The sequence below is a fragment of the Passer domesticus genome, chromosome W, assembly GCF_036417665.1.
Source record: "Passer domesticus isolate bPasDom1 chromosome W, bPasDom1.hap1, whole genome shotgun sequence".
NCBI classification, from domain to species: domain Eukaryota; kingdom Metazoa; phylum Chordata; class Aves; order Passeriformes; family Passeridae; genus Passer; species Passer domesticus.
Genome location: NC_087511.1, coordinates 16,990,030 through 17,003,628, shown reverse-complemented (window position 1 = coordinate 17,003,628; position 13,599 = coordinate 16,990,030). Strand labels below are relative to the sequence as shown.

The following is a 13,599-nucleotide window of genomic DNA, read 5'->3' as shown; positions in this document are numbered from 1 at the left end:
TGAAAGTTCATAAGAAACAATATTTCTCTTGCTACATTTTAAAATTATATAAAGAAATAGAAGATGTTAGTGTGCAATAACCTGAAGAGAAAAATATAAATAGTTTTTCCTTTATTAGTGCAATAACATGTCAAAAATATTCTCTTTCCCCTTTCATGTTCCGTATTTTGAAATGCTGTAAGATGTTCAAATAATTTGCAAGAAATCAAGTGTATCAATCAATTTCAGGTAGTCTCACAAACACAGAATTATCACCAAAATCTTTAGGTGTTCTCAGAACCAGTCATTTTGGGGATTGACTTTGCAGGATGTAGGTCTTCAGACTGACATTTTAAGATTTTATTTCAGTGACATATTTAAAACAACTGTTTAAGAAAAAACAGCTTTTGACTGCTTTGACTAAAGTTTTTTTCTGAAATAAATTTACCTTTTTTATAGATATTTTCACCATTATTCCTTATTTATTCTCTTTGATTGCTGCAGAATAATTACATTTTATTTTATTGCAGTGCAGTTGAAAAATAGAATATATAGTGACTTGAATGCATATTTCTGTTGATGTGTAATGCCATGCAATAGTAACCATTGTGCTGTTTGAATGACATTTTAACTGATGAAAAGATGTCTACCTGATTGTATAGACCTACATCAAATTCTTGAACTGCACGCCTTAAGAAATTTAACATAGAAATGCAAGTAGGACACATCAGTGATCCTGACTGTACACAGAAAGGATCATTGTTTTTGTGCATCTCATGGATCCCTGGGTTCTCTGTTTTGCTGTCATATCTCATACAACAATTAGCAATAAATTGTAGTGCTATGCAGTAATTATAACCTGAGGACTCACTACTAAAATTGCATCTAGATGGCTTTTGTTAATTTCTAGTGATAGGAAACATCTTTAGCATGTTCAGCTTTTTCTGCTTACAAGATAATTTAAAGAAAATGTTTTACTTTAGAGAAATTCTATATTAAAGACTTGAGATTCCAGGAGGAATAAAAAATGAAACTATGTAGAAGGAAAACAATTTTCTTTCTTTTTGAAAGCTGTGAAGACATGTCTATAACTTAAGAGATTTAGGAAAAATAAAAAGAATTTTAAAATGAAGCTATAATAATATTGCTATCATTAATTATCTTAGTTTTTCTAATCAACTTTTACAACCTTTCTTTACCTTCTAGCACCTGCTAAGAGAGGACAACTAGACTTCAAAAATGATATCTCTTACTTAGCAGATTACTATCTAGGTATCAGAAGCCCAAGTCCATTGCAGTGTTGTTGCTTGGAGGAGCTGTGTTATCTGAGATATTATAAGAGTGTAAACAATGAAAATATGTAAAAAATAGTGATGTGTTGCTACTTAAATATGTGAAATATATGATTGGCTCTTCACAAATATTAAAATGAATACTATATGTGTTATGTTGGAAAGTTATACTGTATTAATTTTAGTAGTGCCGTATTAATCTTTTTAAGTAGTGTGGTAAATATAGGTTTTAGGCTATAGCATAATATTAAAATAGAAACTATGTGATGTAAGATACTTTTTGTAACTAGCTCAAGGAATGGATAAGATAAACAAGAAATTCTTTGCATAAAAATAACAGCAACAAGACACCAAAATCTCAAGAGAAGAATTATTGCCTCCTTATCAGACTTCTTCCAAACTTCTAGGAGCCAAGAAATTGATTTAAAATATGAGGGGAGGAGCAGAAATTAAGCAGAAGACACCCTTTGTTTTAAAAATGTTTGAATCATGTATGAGATATATGAATATGCAACAGGCTATTGCTTTAAAGGGTTAATCCTTTGTGGCTTAGTGCCCAAGAGCATCCGGACATTCGCAATACTTTTCTATTGTCTTTTATTGTCCTAATTTTGATTGTCCAAATTCTTATTGTCCTAATTTTATTACTATTAAACTTCTAAAGTTTTAACACAAGTGATTGGTGTTTTTCACAAATATATATATTTCATTTTTTATAGAAACTTTAATGAAAGACCTTGATGTAATAACAATTCCTAGTAAAGATGTTGTGATGGTACATGAACCAAAACAAAAGGTGGATTTAACAAGGTACCTAGAAAACCAAACTTTTCGTTTTGATTATGCCTTTGATGACATGGCTCCTAATGAAATAGTTTACAGGTATGTGTATATGGAGGTTTTTGGGAATCTTTTTTCTCATACATCTTTGATGTCAGTAACTGTGGGCTTACCTTGGTCATAGACTTCTATTCTCTCTGTTATCAGATATGTATGTTGCTAACTCCATTCTTTTGCCTGTTTACTTTTGATTTAGCTCTGTTTACCCTGAATCCTGCTCTCAGTTCTCCTCCAAGAGTTTTCCAGGCTCTAGTGTGTATTGCTTTTCAGGAGGCAAACAAATCAGGAGAGAGTAGGGAAAGAGCACAGAGAGAAAGACCCCATGGTGTTTGGATCTTCATTTTCTCCTTTATTCTTCTGTTTCACTTCCACAGTTGAAACAAAATAATGCACACAACACTTAAAAAATTTGTTCAGAAGTAGCTGTTTACCTTGTACAAGTTGCTTAATGGATTAGATACAGGCAAGGGTAGACACCATAACAGGTCATAATCTTGGTATGTAGTCTAAATATTGTGAATATTTTTGCAAAGAATATTGATATTAGAAAGAAATTTGATTAAGATAATTTTCCTTATGCTTAGAAAGTGCCTCCCATAGCCTTAAGGAATAGGAACAGAGAATTTTCTTAAATCTTGGTTTTAATCCAACAATTAGGAAGTCAAAGTTGGCATCGAATCCTGACTGATGTTAGATGTTAACATCCTGTTGGTGGAAAAGAGATTTATTAAAAGGCCTTGAAAATGAAAACTTGTGTCTTATGTTTGATAGAAGTAAAAGGAGAAGCATAGCAAAAGTAAAAACTTTTTATTTTGTTAGTTTATACTAATGCAATACTTCTAAACAACAAAGCTACACCCTTGAAAATGTGTCTCTAATGATTGTCTACTGGTATAATCTTTTCTTTCTTGATAGTAAAGAGCTGTTGGAGAGTGATCTAGCTGGTGAGGTGTGCCTTGGTCACACGTAGATAACATCTTCACATAGAAGAGCAGTTGAGCTTTTCCCAGACATCTGTTGTCTTGGCACTGCTTGAACTTCTCCTAGCTTTTAGCTGAGAGGTCACTTCCTGGCTCTCCCTGCCCACTTATTGGGTAGACAGTATCCCTCAGGACTTTCTAACACAAGAGGGGGAGGAAAGTGACTCAGATTCAAGAATTCTTGGCTAGAGATGCAGTGAAACAACACTGGAGGCTGGAGGAGAGAGAGAGAGAGAGACTTTACCTGATAACTTATTACACCATTAGCAAGCCATCATGCCCATGGAAATCCCTTGGACACATATGTCATGGCACATGTCATGGAACACCTGGCTGTTTCCAGTTGCTTCATTATGAGTGTTTGAGACATTTTTCAGAAGGGCTCAAAGGCACCTACACCCCATGTCCTTCCTTTGTCTCAAGTTTTGCTTTTCTGTCTAGCCTTTTCCTTACAGCCTTTTGCAATAGTTTTCTTCCCCCTTAACAACCAGTTCCTGTAATCTCCCTCCTTCGTGCCATCTTTGTGAACATAGTGTTTAAATGTGAGGGATGTTTTTGACATACAATGTTATTATGTTTTTGTACTGAGTTTCTTCAGCAAAATTTTTATTACTTGCATAATAAATTAATAGTAGTATGGGAAAATATTGAAAGATGCTTGTATTCATACTAAAACAATAAACCTCTAGTCTGTATAGCAGTACAGGCTTTTTTTTCCTCCCTCATATGGCACAATAATGATTATCACATGAAGGATAATCTACTTCAAGTCCTCCTGTAGTAACACAATTGCGAAAAAGATAGGTATCATGTTCTGCTCTAACCAGAACTACCAGGGTCACAATGGGGGGAAAAAAGTATGACAAATTACTTCTGTTTTCTTAAATATGCTAAAATTTCTCATATTTCTATACTGAAAAATGTTCTCAAGAAATGTACTACACTTTATTTTCTTATTATTACTTTACGTAGGCTGTATTTTAAGTATTTTTGAATCCATGAGCTGCAACACTGAGTTACAAGGGTTTTTTTACTATTAAAAAACTTAAATGCCTTTTGAATTTTAAAGGAGAATCAGAGTTTATATTTCTGAAGGCTCAAGATTGCAAATAAAGGTTCTACTAGACGGAGAGTTTGACTGTTTTGTCATGGTACCATTTGAAGTTGTATAATGCTTTACAAAAATTTTCTAGATGTGTTTGTATTTTGCCTTATTTTAAAATACATATAATTAAGTCCATTTTTTATAAATCAGCAAAATAAATAATTTCAAATGCAATTAAGTAGAGATAATGGAATGTGCTTCTTAGGTGGATAGGTTTCCTGAAACTGGGAATAGCCTCTTGAGGACAAAAAAAAAAAAAAGGTATATACTTGGAGGATGCAAAAAAGAAAGACTAAGACTGAACAGGAATCATCTGGTATATTTTTGATGAAAACTGATGATTCGGTTAAACATAGATTTTTGCATAACCCTCGGTTGCTGAATGGCTTAATCTTACCCATATTATTTTTGTAAGTGACATGTTTGTTTCAAAGTGGAATGAAAGGAGGTTGTAACACCTCAGTGTTTCTGTTAACAATCATTCTTGTTTCTGTCACTACACATACTTTATTTGTAAACACCTGGAAAAAGTTTAGAAAGAGAGACTCTTGCCTGCATCACTTGGTGGAGGTAACCACCATAAGGTTACCTTTTGCTTTTGGAGATTTTCATGAAGTAATGGTGGTAAGCAGCTGAATTGGGAGCAATAGCTACATTTATTTAAGTAAAAATTAATTATTTAAAATAGAAAAATTATATTTTGGAAAATATTTTTGATACATCAAATAATGCTTAAGGGATAACTGGATTTTTCCATTCTGATGAGCCTGGATATACGTTTTATTGAGCCTTGTCTCAGTGTAACTATGTTCTCAAAATATTAAGACATGCAATGTGTTTTTGACCACGTGTCTTCTGAACTTAATATTGGAAGCTAATTTAGGGAGCAAAAACTATAGTGGATTTTTTTGTATTGGCAAAATCTAAGCATTTAACTGCTGTACTGTCCTACTTCTGCATCTTATAATGGTGCCTTCTTTAGGGAGCTCCAAACTCCATGTAGCAAACTGCCATGTTGCAACACTAAAACAAGAAAATTCTTTTTCTTGGGGTTTGAAGAAAAATAAAATTTTTGCTAAATAAATGGGAAACACCTTGTAGCTTTTCTCTAATTGTTTAGGATATTTGAATGCCCTAGAGCTGGTAGCCTCTCTAGTTCGGGAATTAATGAGCAGATATCCTTTGGCCTTGCAAAGTTCAGAACCAGTTTTGTCACTTCTGGCATTAAAATTTATAGTGTCTTTGTGGTAGTGTGGGTTTTTAAAAGTAATTAAATTTCTAAATTACTGTTGTTTTTTACATTTAAGGTTTACAGCTCGACCATTAGTAGAGACCATATTTGAAAGGGGAATGGCCACTTGCTTTGCATATGGACAAACAGGCAGTGGAAAAACCCATGTAAGTATTTCCTCTACATGTCAGCAATATACTTCTTTTTGTGTATTTTACGCTTCAATAAATTCTAATAAGTAACAAATATGTAAGTTATAGTTCTGTGATCTTTATTGTGTATTTTTGGTCTTTTGTTTTTTAATTTAGACTATGGGTGGTGACTTTTCAGCAAAGAACCAAGATTGTTCTAAAGGAATATATGCACTTGCAGGTGAGACCTTATTGTTCTGTTGGCTTTGTGCAAATTAGTTGAGGTCAATACATTTCTACTTCCTGTTGTACAAACATAAAGGTCTACATATTTTGTATTAGAGTGGAGCTTTAGTAACTTAAAAAGTAGTTTATAGGTGTGTAGTTTTTACATGGTAAGGTAAATATTTACAGATAACTTAAGAAATGTAAGAAATATAAATGATGATCAAGTTTACAATTTTTGAGTCTTCTGCATCTTCCAACGTAATGTGGCATTTTAAACTGCAGTGTTTCTTAATTGATTGACTTGATTGACTGTTATATTTGCAAAATATGAGATACTGTAAAATAGACTGCTATGTATTAATGAGTCTTCACTAAATGAAAATACATAACTACATTTCTTTTTATTTTGTAAATGTATTCACAGCTAGAGATGTCTTTTTAATGCTAAAGAAGCCAAATTATAACAAGTTCGAACTTCAACTATATGCAACATTTTTTGAGATCTATAGTGGTAAGGTAAGTACCTGATTTTTTTCTGAGGAAGGTGGAATTTCTCTTTCACAAACAAGATTCTGTGTTTGTCACATAAACGATTTTTTTTCTTTTTGTACTAAAAGCTTTATTTCAAATAATTTTTTATACTTCCCTTTCAATCACAGGTTGGAAGGGACTACAGTGGGTCATCTGGTCCAACCTCCCTGCTCAAGCAGGATTGTGCATGGAATGCTTTGCATATTTGAAGCAAAAATGTCTTTTAAAGCTCCTCTTTAACTGTTATTTTCCCCTCCTCCCCAAGGTTTTTGACTTGTTGAACAGGAAGACAAAATTAAGAGTGTTAGAAGATGGTAAACAGCAAGTCCAGGTGGTGGGATTACAAGAACGGGAAGTCAAATGTGTTGAAGATGTTCTTAAGCTTATTGAAATAGGCAACAGCTGCAGGTATCTCCCATAGCTTTCACCAGTTTTTCATTGTAAATTAAAGAATTTCAACAGGATTTTTTTTTTTGGTCTCTTCATAGTGATGGCTTTTTAATATGCAGTGGTATTTTTGATAATGTTGGCAGCAAGTAAGGAATCTGCCTTTTGGATATAGTTTTGAGTTTTTCAGCCAGAGAGAAATATGAACTGATTTTTCTACAGGATGTGAATTGCATGCATTATATAACTAGTTTACTGACTTAAATTCACATAATTTATAATCTGGAATACTGCCAGATTCTTCAGTTCTAAAAGGCCTTGATATGTAGTGATAAAAGTATAAAAGTTGGGGTTTTGTTAAGATCCAGCTTTATTGTTTTTAAAATTAGCCTTGTGACAGACTGCTGACTGATTAGATAAAAGTACCACATGCGGCATTTTGCGTATAAACTCTCTGATAGTCTGAAGTCTTTGGAGATCTGTTTATTCTTGCTTTTAAGAGAGTAGTAAAATGCTACTAATCTTCCATTTCTGTTTGAAGAATTGGAAAAATAGGTATAATTATACCGTGTGCATCAAATTATATGGGTAAACACAGGACTATGCCCTGAAAAAAACTAATGTTCTGAGGGCAATGTGTTTAACATATATGGTCCTTTGCCTGTTCATATGTTCTTCCTTTCTTTCCTTTTGTTAAAGGACATCCGGCCAGACATCTGCAAATGCACACTCATCTCGAAGCCATGCAGTGTTTCAGATTATTCTCAGAAGGAAAGGGAAATTGCATGGTAAATTTTCTCTGATTGATTTGGCTGGCAATGAAAGAGGAGCAGATACTTCTAGTGCAGATAGGCAGACTCGACTGGAAGGTGCGGAAATTAACAAGAGCCTTTTAGCACTCAAGGTAACTGAAATGTTTCCATTGCCTTTGAGTATGTGAAAGCCTTCCACATATAATAGCAATGACTATTGAAATTAGTGGGTTTGCAGGCTTTGCTTCTCTGCATTGTCTACTGATGTGACTTGTAAAATATAATCTTGTTTTTCCTTTAAATACCTGAAAAAACACTTGGTAATTACCAAGTAGAAACATTGCAGAAACATTGTGCTATCTATTTTCATGTAGTTTAAAAAAACAAACAAACAAAATCCCCAGTAGTTGAATTTGAACACTTTTTTTTTATATACACTTAAAATGGGGGGAAAGATAACTTACTTTTGTACTCAAGGTGTGAAATACTAACTGGAAATATACTTACTGATCTCAGCTGGGTTTTTTTTTTAATTAAGAAAATATTTTTTTTAAAAAAGGTACCTTTTTGGTGGTTTAACTTCATCTAGAAACTAAGTACCATGCAGCTGCTCACTCAATCCCCTCACCCCTTCCCCAGTGGGATGGGAAGGAGTATCTGAAATAAGGGAAAACCCATGGGTTTAGATAAGAACAGCTTAATAATTGAGCTAAAGTAAAAGATAATAACAATCATAATAATTGTATTGAAAAGGAGAGAGAGACAGAGAGAAATAAACCTCAAGAGAAACAAGTGATGCACAATACAGTTCCTCACCACACTGACTGATGCCCAGCCCATCCCCCAGCAGCTATCATCCCATCCTGACCAACTTCCCTCAGTTTATATTCTGGGAATATTGTATGGTATGGAATATCCCTTTGGCCAGTCAGCTGTCCTGGCCATGCTCCCTCACAACTTCATGTGCAGCTTCTCCCTGGCAAAGCATGAGACACTGAAAGGCCCTTGACTGAAGGTAAGCACTGCTCAACAACAACCAAAACATCAGTGTGTTATCAGCATTATTCTCACACTGAATCCAAAACACAGCACTACAAGCTACTAAGAAGAAAATGAACTCTATGTTAGCCAAAACCAGGACAGTCTCCACCCCTTATTCCATACCATTTACATCATGCCAGGTCCCACACTTTCCAATACCCCATCACCTTTCCTATTTTTTGATAGATATACACACAGATATCATTCCCTTAGTCTATGGACCATCCCTATAAAAGTCTGTTGAGTTAATTTAGTCCATGACCTTGGGCTCCATCTGTCATAGCAGTCCTTCAAGACCGGAAAGATGGTGTGTGGTATTGGATTGTTGCAGTTGAAGCCAGATCAATCTTGGATAGTTATTAACATAATACAATTTAATTCATTGGCTATTCTTACCCAAAATCAAATCCCCTTGAGGCACACACTGGACTTGCCCATCCTTCTGCATTACCCACCAACTGCACCCAGGTCCTTGAGCAAAAGCAGTCCCATGGATGGGTTTGCCTTTGCCTGAGGCAGGAATTACCCAGACTGTTTTCCCCAGCATATTTTTAATGTGCACAGGAATTCTATCCCTTTTAAAAGTACTTAACAGTTTTGATTGGGCAGGGCCAGCCTGATTGGCAGATCCTCTGGTATTGACTAGGCAGATGGCCTTTGCTAAATGTATATCCCCGTGTCTGAAGGTTCCACCACAAATTCCCCTCAGTGTAGTCTTTAAGAGTCCATTACATTGTTTGATCTTTGCAAAGGCTGGTGCATAATAGGGAATATGATACACCTACTCAGTTCCATGATCTTTGGCACAAGTGTCTATGAGGTTGTTTTGAAAATGGCTTCCATTGTCCGATTCTGTGCATCTGAGGTTACATGACTGTCTCAATTCTTTCTGGAGTACCATGTCACCATAAGACTTCCTTTCCAAGGCCCAGAATACCATTCCAGGCAGTGCCATGGGGCACAGGGTGTGTTTCCAGCTGTCCGGCGGTTGTTTCCACCATTGTAAGCACACAGTGCTTGCTGTTACAGATTTGGGGCAGTGTGATATAGTCAGTCTGCCAGGCCTCCCCATACTTATATTTCAGCCATCGTCCCCCATACCACAGAGGCTTTACCTGCTTGGCCCTGCTTAATTGCAGCACATTTCACATTCCAGGATAACCTGTGCAATAGTGTCCATAGTTAAGTCCATGCCTCGATCACGAGCTCACCTAGATGTTGCATCTCTTCCTTGATGCCCCAAGGTGTCATGGACCCACCAAGCCAGAAAAAATTCACCCTTATGTTGCCAATCCAAATCCACCTGAGCCACTTCAATCCTAGCAGCCTGATTCACCTGCTGGTTGTTCTGATGTTATTCAGTGGCCCGACTCTTGGGTTCATGAGCATCCATATGATGTACCTTCACAACCAGGTTCTCCACCTGGGCAGGTTTATCTCTGTGCTGCCAGTTTATCTGCTTCCATTGCTGCAACCACTCCCACAGGGCATTTGCCACTATCCATGAATCAGTATAAAGTATCGGCCATTTCTCTCGTTCAGCAATGTCTAAGGCCAACTGTATGGCTTTCACCTCTTCAAACTGACTCAATTCACCTTCTCCTTCAGCAGTTTTTGTGACTTGTTGTAGGGGACTCCATACAGCTGCTTTCCATCTCCAATACTTTCCCACAAAACAGCAGAACCCATCAGTAAACAAGTCTCATGTTCTAGCACTTCATTATACAGTGGGGTCTCTTCAGCACATCATCTTCTCTTCTAGTGACATTCTGAAATCTTGGCCTTCTGGCCAGTTCATGATCATTTCCAACATTACTGGATGACTGGGGTTTCCTATCAGAGCTCATCATGTGATCAGTGTGACCCACTTATTCCATGTAGCATCTGTTTCATGATGTGCAGAGGAGACCCTGCCTTTGAACATCCAACCCAACACTGGTAACCAGAGTGCCAGGAGGAACTGGCCTTCAGTGTCAATCACCTCAGAAGCAGCTCAAACCCCTTCATAAGCTGTCAGTATGTCCTTTTCAGTTGAAGCATATCAGACTTCTGATCCTCTGTATGCCCGACTCCAAAAACCTAGAGGTCAACCTCAAGTCTCCCCTGGTGCTTTCTGCCAGTGGTTCCAGGTAGGACCATTTTCCCCAGCTGTAGTATAGAGCACATTTTTTACATCTTGCTCTATTTGGACTGGCCCAAGGGCTGTAGCATGAACTGTCTCCTGTTTGATTTAAAAGCTTATTGTTGCTCAGGGCCTCATTTGAAATAGTTTTTCTTCCAGGTCACTTCATAGCAAGGGCTGACAATCAGACTGTAATTTTGAATATGCATTCCCCAGAATCCCACAACACCTAAGAAAGTTTGTTTCTTTCTTACTAGTTGGTGGAGACATTGCTACTGACAACATTCATCTTGCCATTTTATTCCTAAAACCTGGATCTCCTGTGCAGGTCCATTGACCTTACTTTGTTTTATAGTAAAACCATTCTTCAGAAGGATTTGGACTATTTTCTTCCCTCTCAGAAACTTCTTCTGCTATATTGCCCCACACAATGATATCATCAATATATTGCAGGAGTTCTGGAACTTCACCTTGTTCCAGTACAGTCTGGATCAGTCCACGGCAAATGGTAAGCTGTGTTTCCACCAGTTGATTCCAGGTGTACTGGATGCCCCTCCAAGTCAAAGCAAACTGTGGCCTGTACTCTGTCACCAGAGGGATTGAGAAAAACACATTAACATTATCAATTGTGGCTGCGCTGGGCTGCCCCAGTGCCTACGAAAACCTTGTACTCCTGTGGGGCTGCTGTGCCAGACCACCGGATTCACACTCTCCAGTAAACCTGGTTATCCCTTTCTTCCACCTGGCTGGAGGCAGGGCCCTTCTAGTCCTGGTCATAGGATTCTCCACTTGTAGAAATGGATCAGAATTCCGTTCCATAGAATCAGAAGTAAAATCAGCCCTTCCACTCTGTGTGGGAAACTGCCACTGAAGACTGGAACAGTAACTTTCCTGGAAGAACCCCCATTTCTGATTGTTTTTCCCTGCAATTCATATACCTGTGCCTCTAGGGTAAAGGTGGGTTTTCCATCCCACTTCCTCATGTCTTTTCCTTGGTCCTGCAAGTAAAACCATAGGGTACCCTGTGGTGTGTATTTTCTATATCCTCCCTTTTGAGAAAAAGAACTCTTACTGTTAATAGCTGAGATGCAGGTCCACACAGGTGGGGAGTAGGACCTCTTTTTTTGATAAAAGTCCTAGAACAATTTTTTATACCTCTGGGAGATTTTTTCCACAGCCACAAGGGAGTAGCTGCAGTGCCTGTTGCTGGGGTTGGAGTAGCCGTCAGGCCTGTTGTTTTGTTGTCAGATCCAGAGACTTTCTTTTCTCCCTGAGGGTACTGAGCAGTGTTGAACAGGGCTCGATAGGCCTGGGCCAGGTTCCAGCATGTTGCAGTGGTTTGTATCTCTCTGGAATTACTAAGGTGACAGCATACTTTTTCCAAATATTTTACTAGTTTTTCCATATTCTGAACATGTTCAGGGGTGAGGTTCAAAAACAATGGAGGTGCCCACTGTCCTAGGCACTTGCCCATACTATCCCACACACCCTGCCACTCATAACTATCCAGCCTTGGGGCAGATCTCTGGGTGTTCTTAAATAGCTATTTAAACAAGACCTGAACCATATCCAACAACATGCTGGTTCCAAGCAAGAGGGCCAGGTTGGTTTCAAGAGTGTTCAAAGGATATTAAAAATCTTTAAAATTCCTGAATGCTACTAGTAATCATCCTGGACAGGAAGGAAGGAAGGAAGGAAGGAAGGAAGGAAGGAAGGAAGGAAGGAAGGAAGGAAGGAAGGAAGGAAGGAAGGAAGGAAGGAAGGAAGGAAGGAAGGAAGGAAGGAAGGAAGGAAGGAAGGAAGGAAGGAAGGAAGGAAGGAAGGAAGGAAGGAAGGAAGGAAGGAAGGAAGTCTCCTCCACAGGTTGGCTCTTTAAGGAGAAAAGACAAAAAGTGTAATTATTCAAAGATCCCAATAGATGACTCCTGAAGCACAGAGGTGACTGCAGTGCTGAGTACACATACCAGCTATGCTATCCTATCATAAGCCAATACTGCAAAGTACAACAGAATGATAACTTTAGCCCAGGCCCCATGGAGGATAAACATCACCACAGGGAACACATGCAGGAAGTAAGGTATTTCATACCACAACCCTGAGAACAAGTGTGACAATTCTGAGAGTAAATAAATCAACATTGTAACCGGTGACAATTAAACCAAAACAATGAATGCCCATGAGAAATTTTTTAACATACTCTGGTCAGATCTGTCATTATCTTAACTCTTTGTACCCCATGTTGGGCACCAAAAGCAACTGTTGTGGTTTAACTCCAGTTGGCAACTAAGAACCATGCAGCTGTTTGCTCACTCTCCACTCCCCATCCAGTGGGATGGGGAGAAGAATCAGGAAAATAAAGTAAAACTTGTGGGTTGAGATAAAAACAGCTTAATAATTGAAACAAAGTCAAAAATACTACTACTGCTACTAATAATACTAATGAAAAGGAGAGAGAGTAATGAAACAAAAAAATGACAAGTAATGCACAATATAATTGTTCACCATCTGCTGACTGAGGTTCAACCTTCAACCTGTCCCCAAGCAGTGATCGGCCTCCCCCCTTCCAGGTAACTCCCAGTTTATATATTGGGCATGACACTACATGGTATGGAATATTCTTTGGTCAGTTCAGATCAGCTGTCCCAGCTGTGCTCCCTCCCAGCTTCCCTGGCAACACATGAGACACTGAAAGGCCCTTGACTCAGTGTGTTATCAGCACTATTCTTATACTGAATCCAAAACACAGCACTATGCCAGATACTAGGAACAAAATTAATTCCATCTCAAATGAAACCAGAACACCATTATGACAGATTTATTTACCACTGTTAATTAATTAACTGAAGAAGAAAACAACACAACAGTACTACATCCAGAAAGAATTAAGAAATAAACTATATTAACCCTTTGTCCTGGTTTAGGGCAAATTTTGGAGGAAACCTCCAAATGGGGTCCCTCTAAAAAGCAAATTCAAGGGGCC

At 37.6% G+C, this 13,599-nt stretch overlaps 1 protein-coding gene across 7 annotated transcripts in view; it reads left to right on the top strand.

Annotated features, from left to right (window-relative positions):
- Positions 1-13,599, top strand: part of LOC135289157 (kinesin-like protein KIF2A) — a 126,889-nt gene that overhangs the window by 61,614 nt on the left and 51,676 nt on the right. For all 7 annotated transcript variants that reach the window (XR_010351954.1, XM_064402577.1, XM_064402578.1 and 4 more), the window contains 6 exons: positions 1,991-2,153; positions 5,504-5,594; positions 5,736-5,799; positions 6,211-6,302; positions 6,583-6,725; positions 7,404-7,608. Coding sequence is in view for 6 of the 7 variants with exons in the window: in XM_064402577.1 (XP_064258647.1) it covers positions 1,991-2,153; positions 5,504-5,594; positions 5,736-5,799; positions 6,211-6,302; positions 6,583-6,725; positions 7,404-7,608 (758 nt within the window). In the remaining variant the exon portion in view is untranslated. The remainder of the gene's footprint in view (positions 1-1,990; positions 2,154-5,503; positions 5,595-5,735; positions 5,800-6,210; positions 6,303-6,582; positions 6,726-7,403; positions 7,609-13,599) is intronic.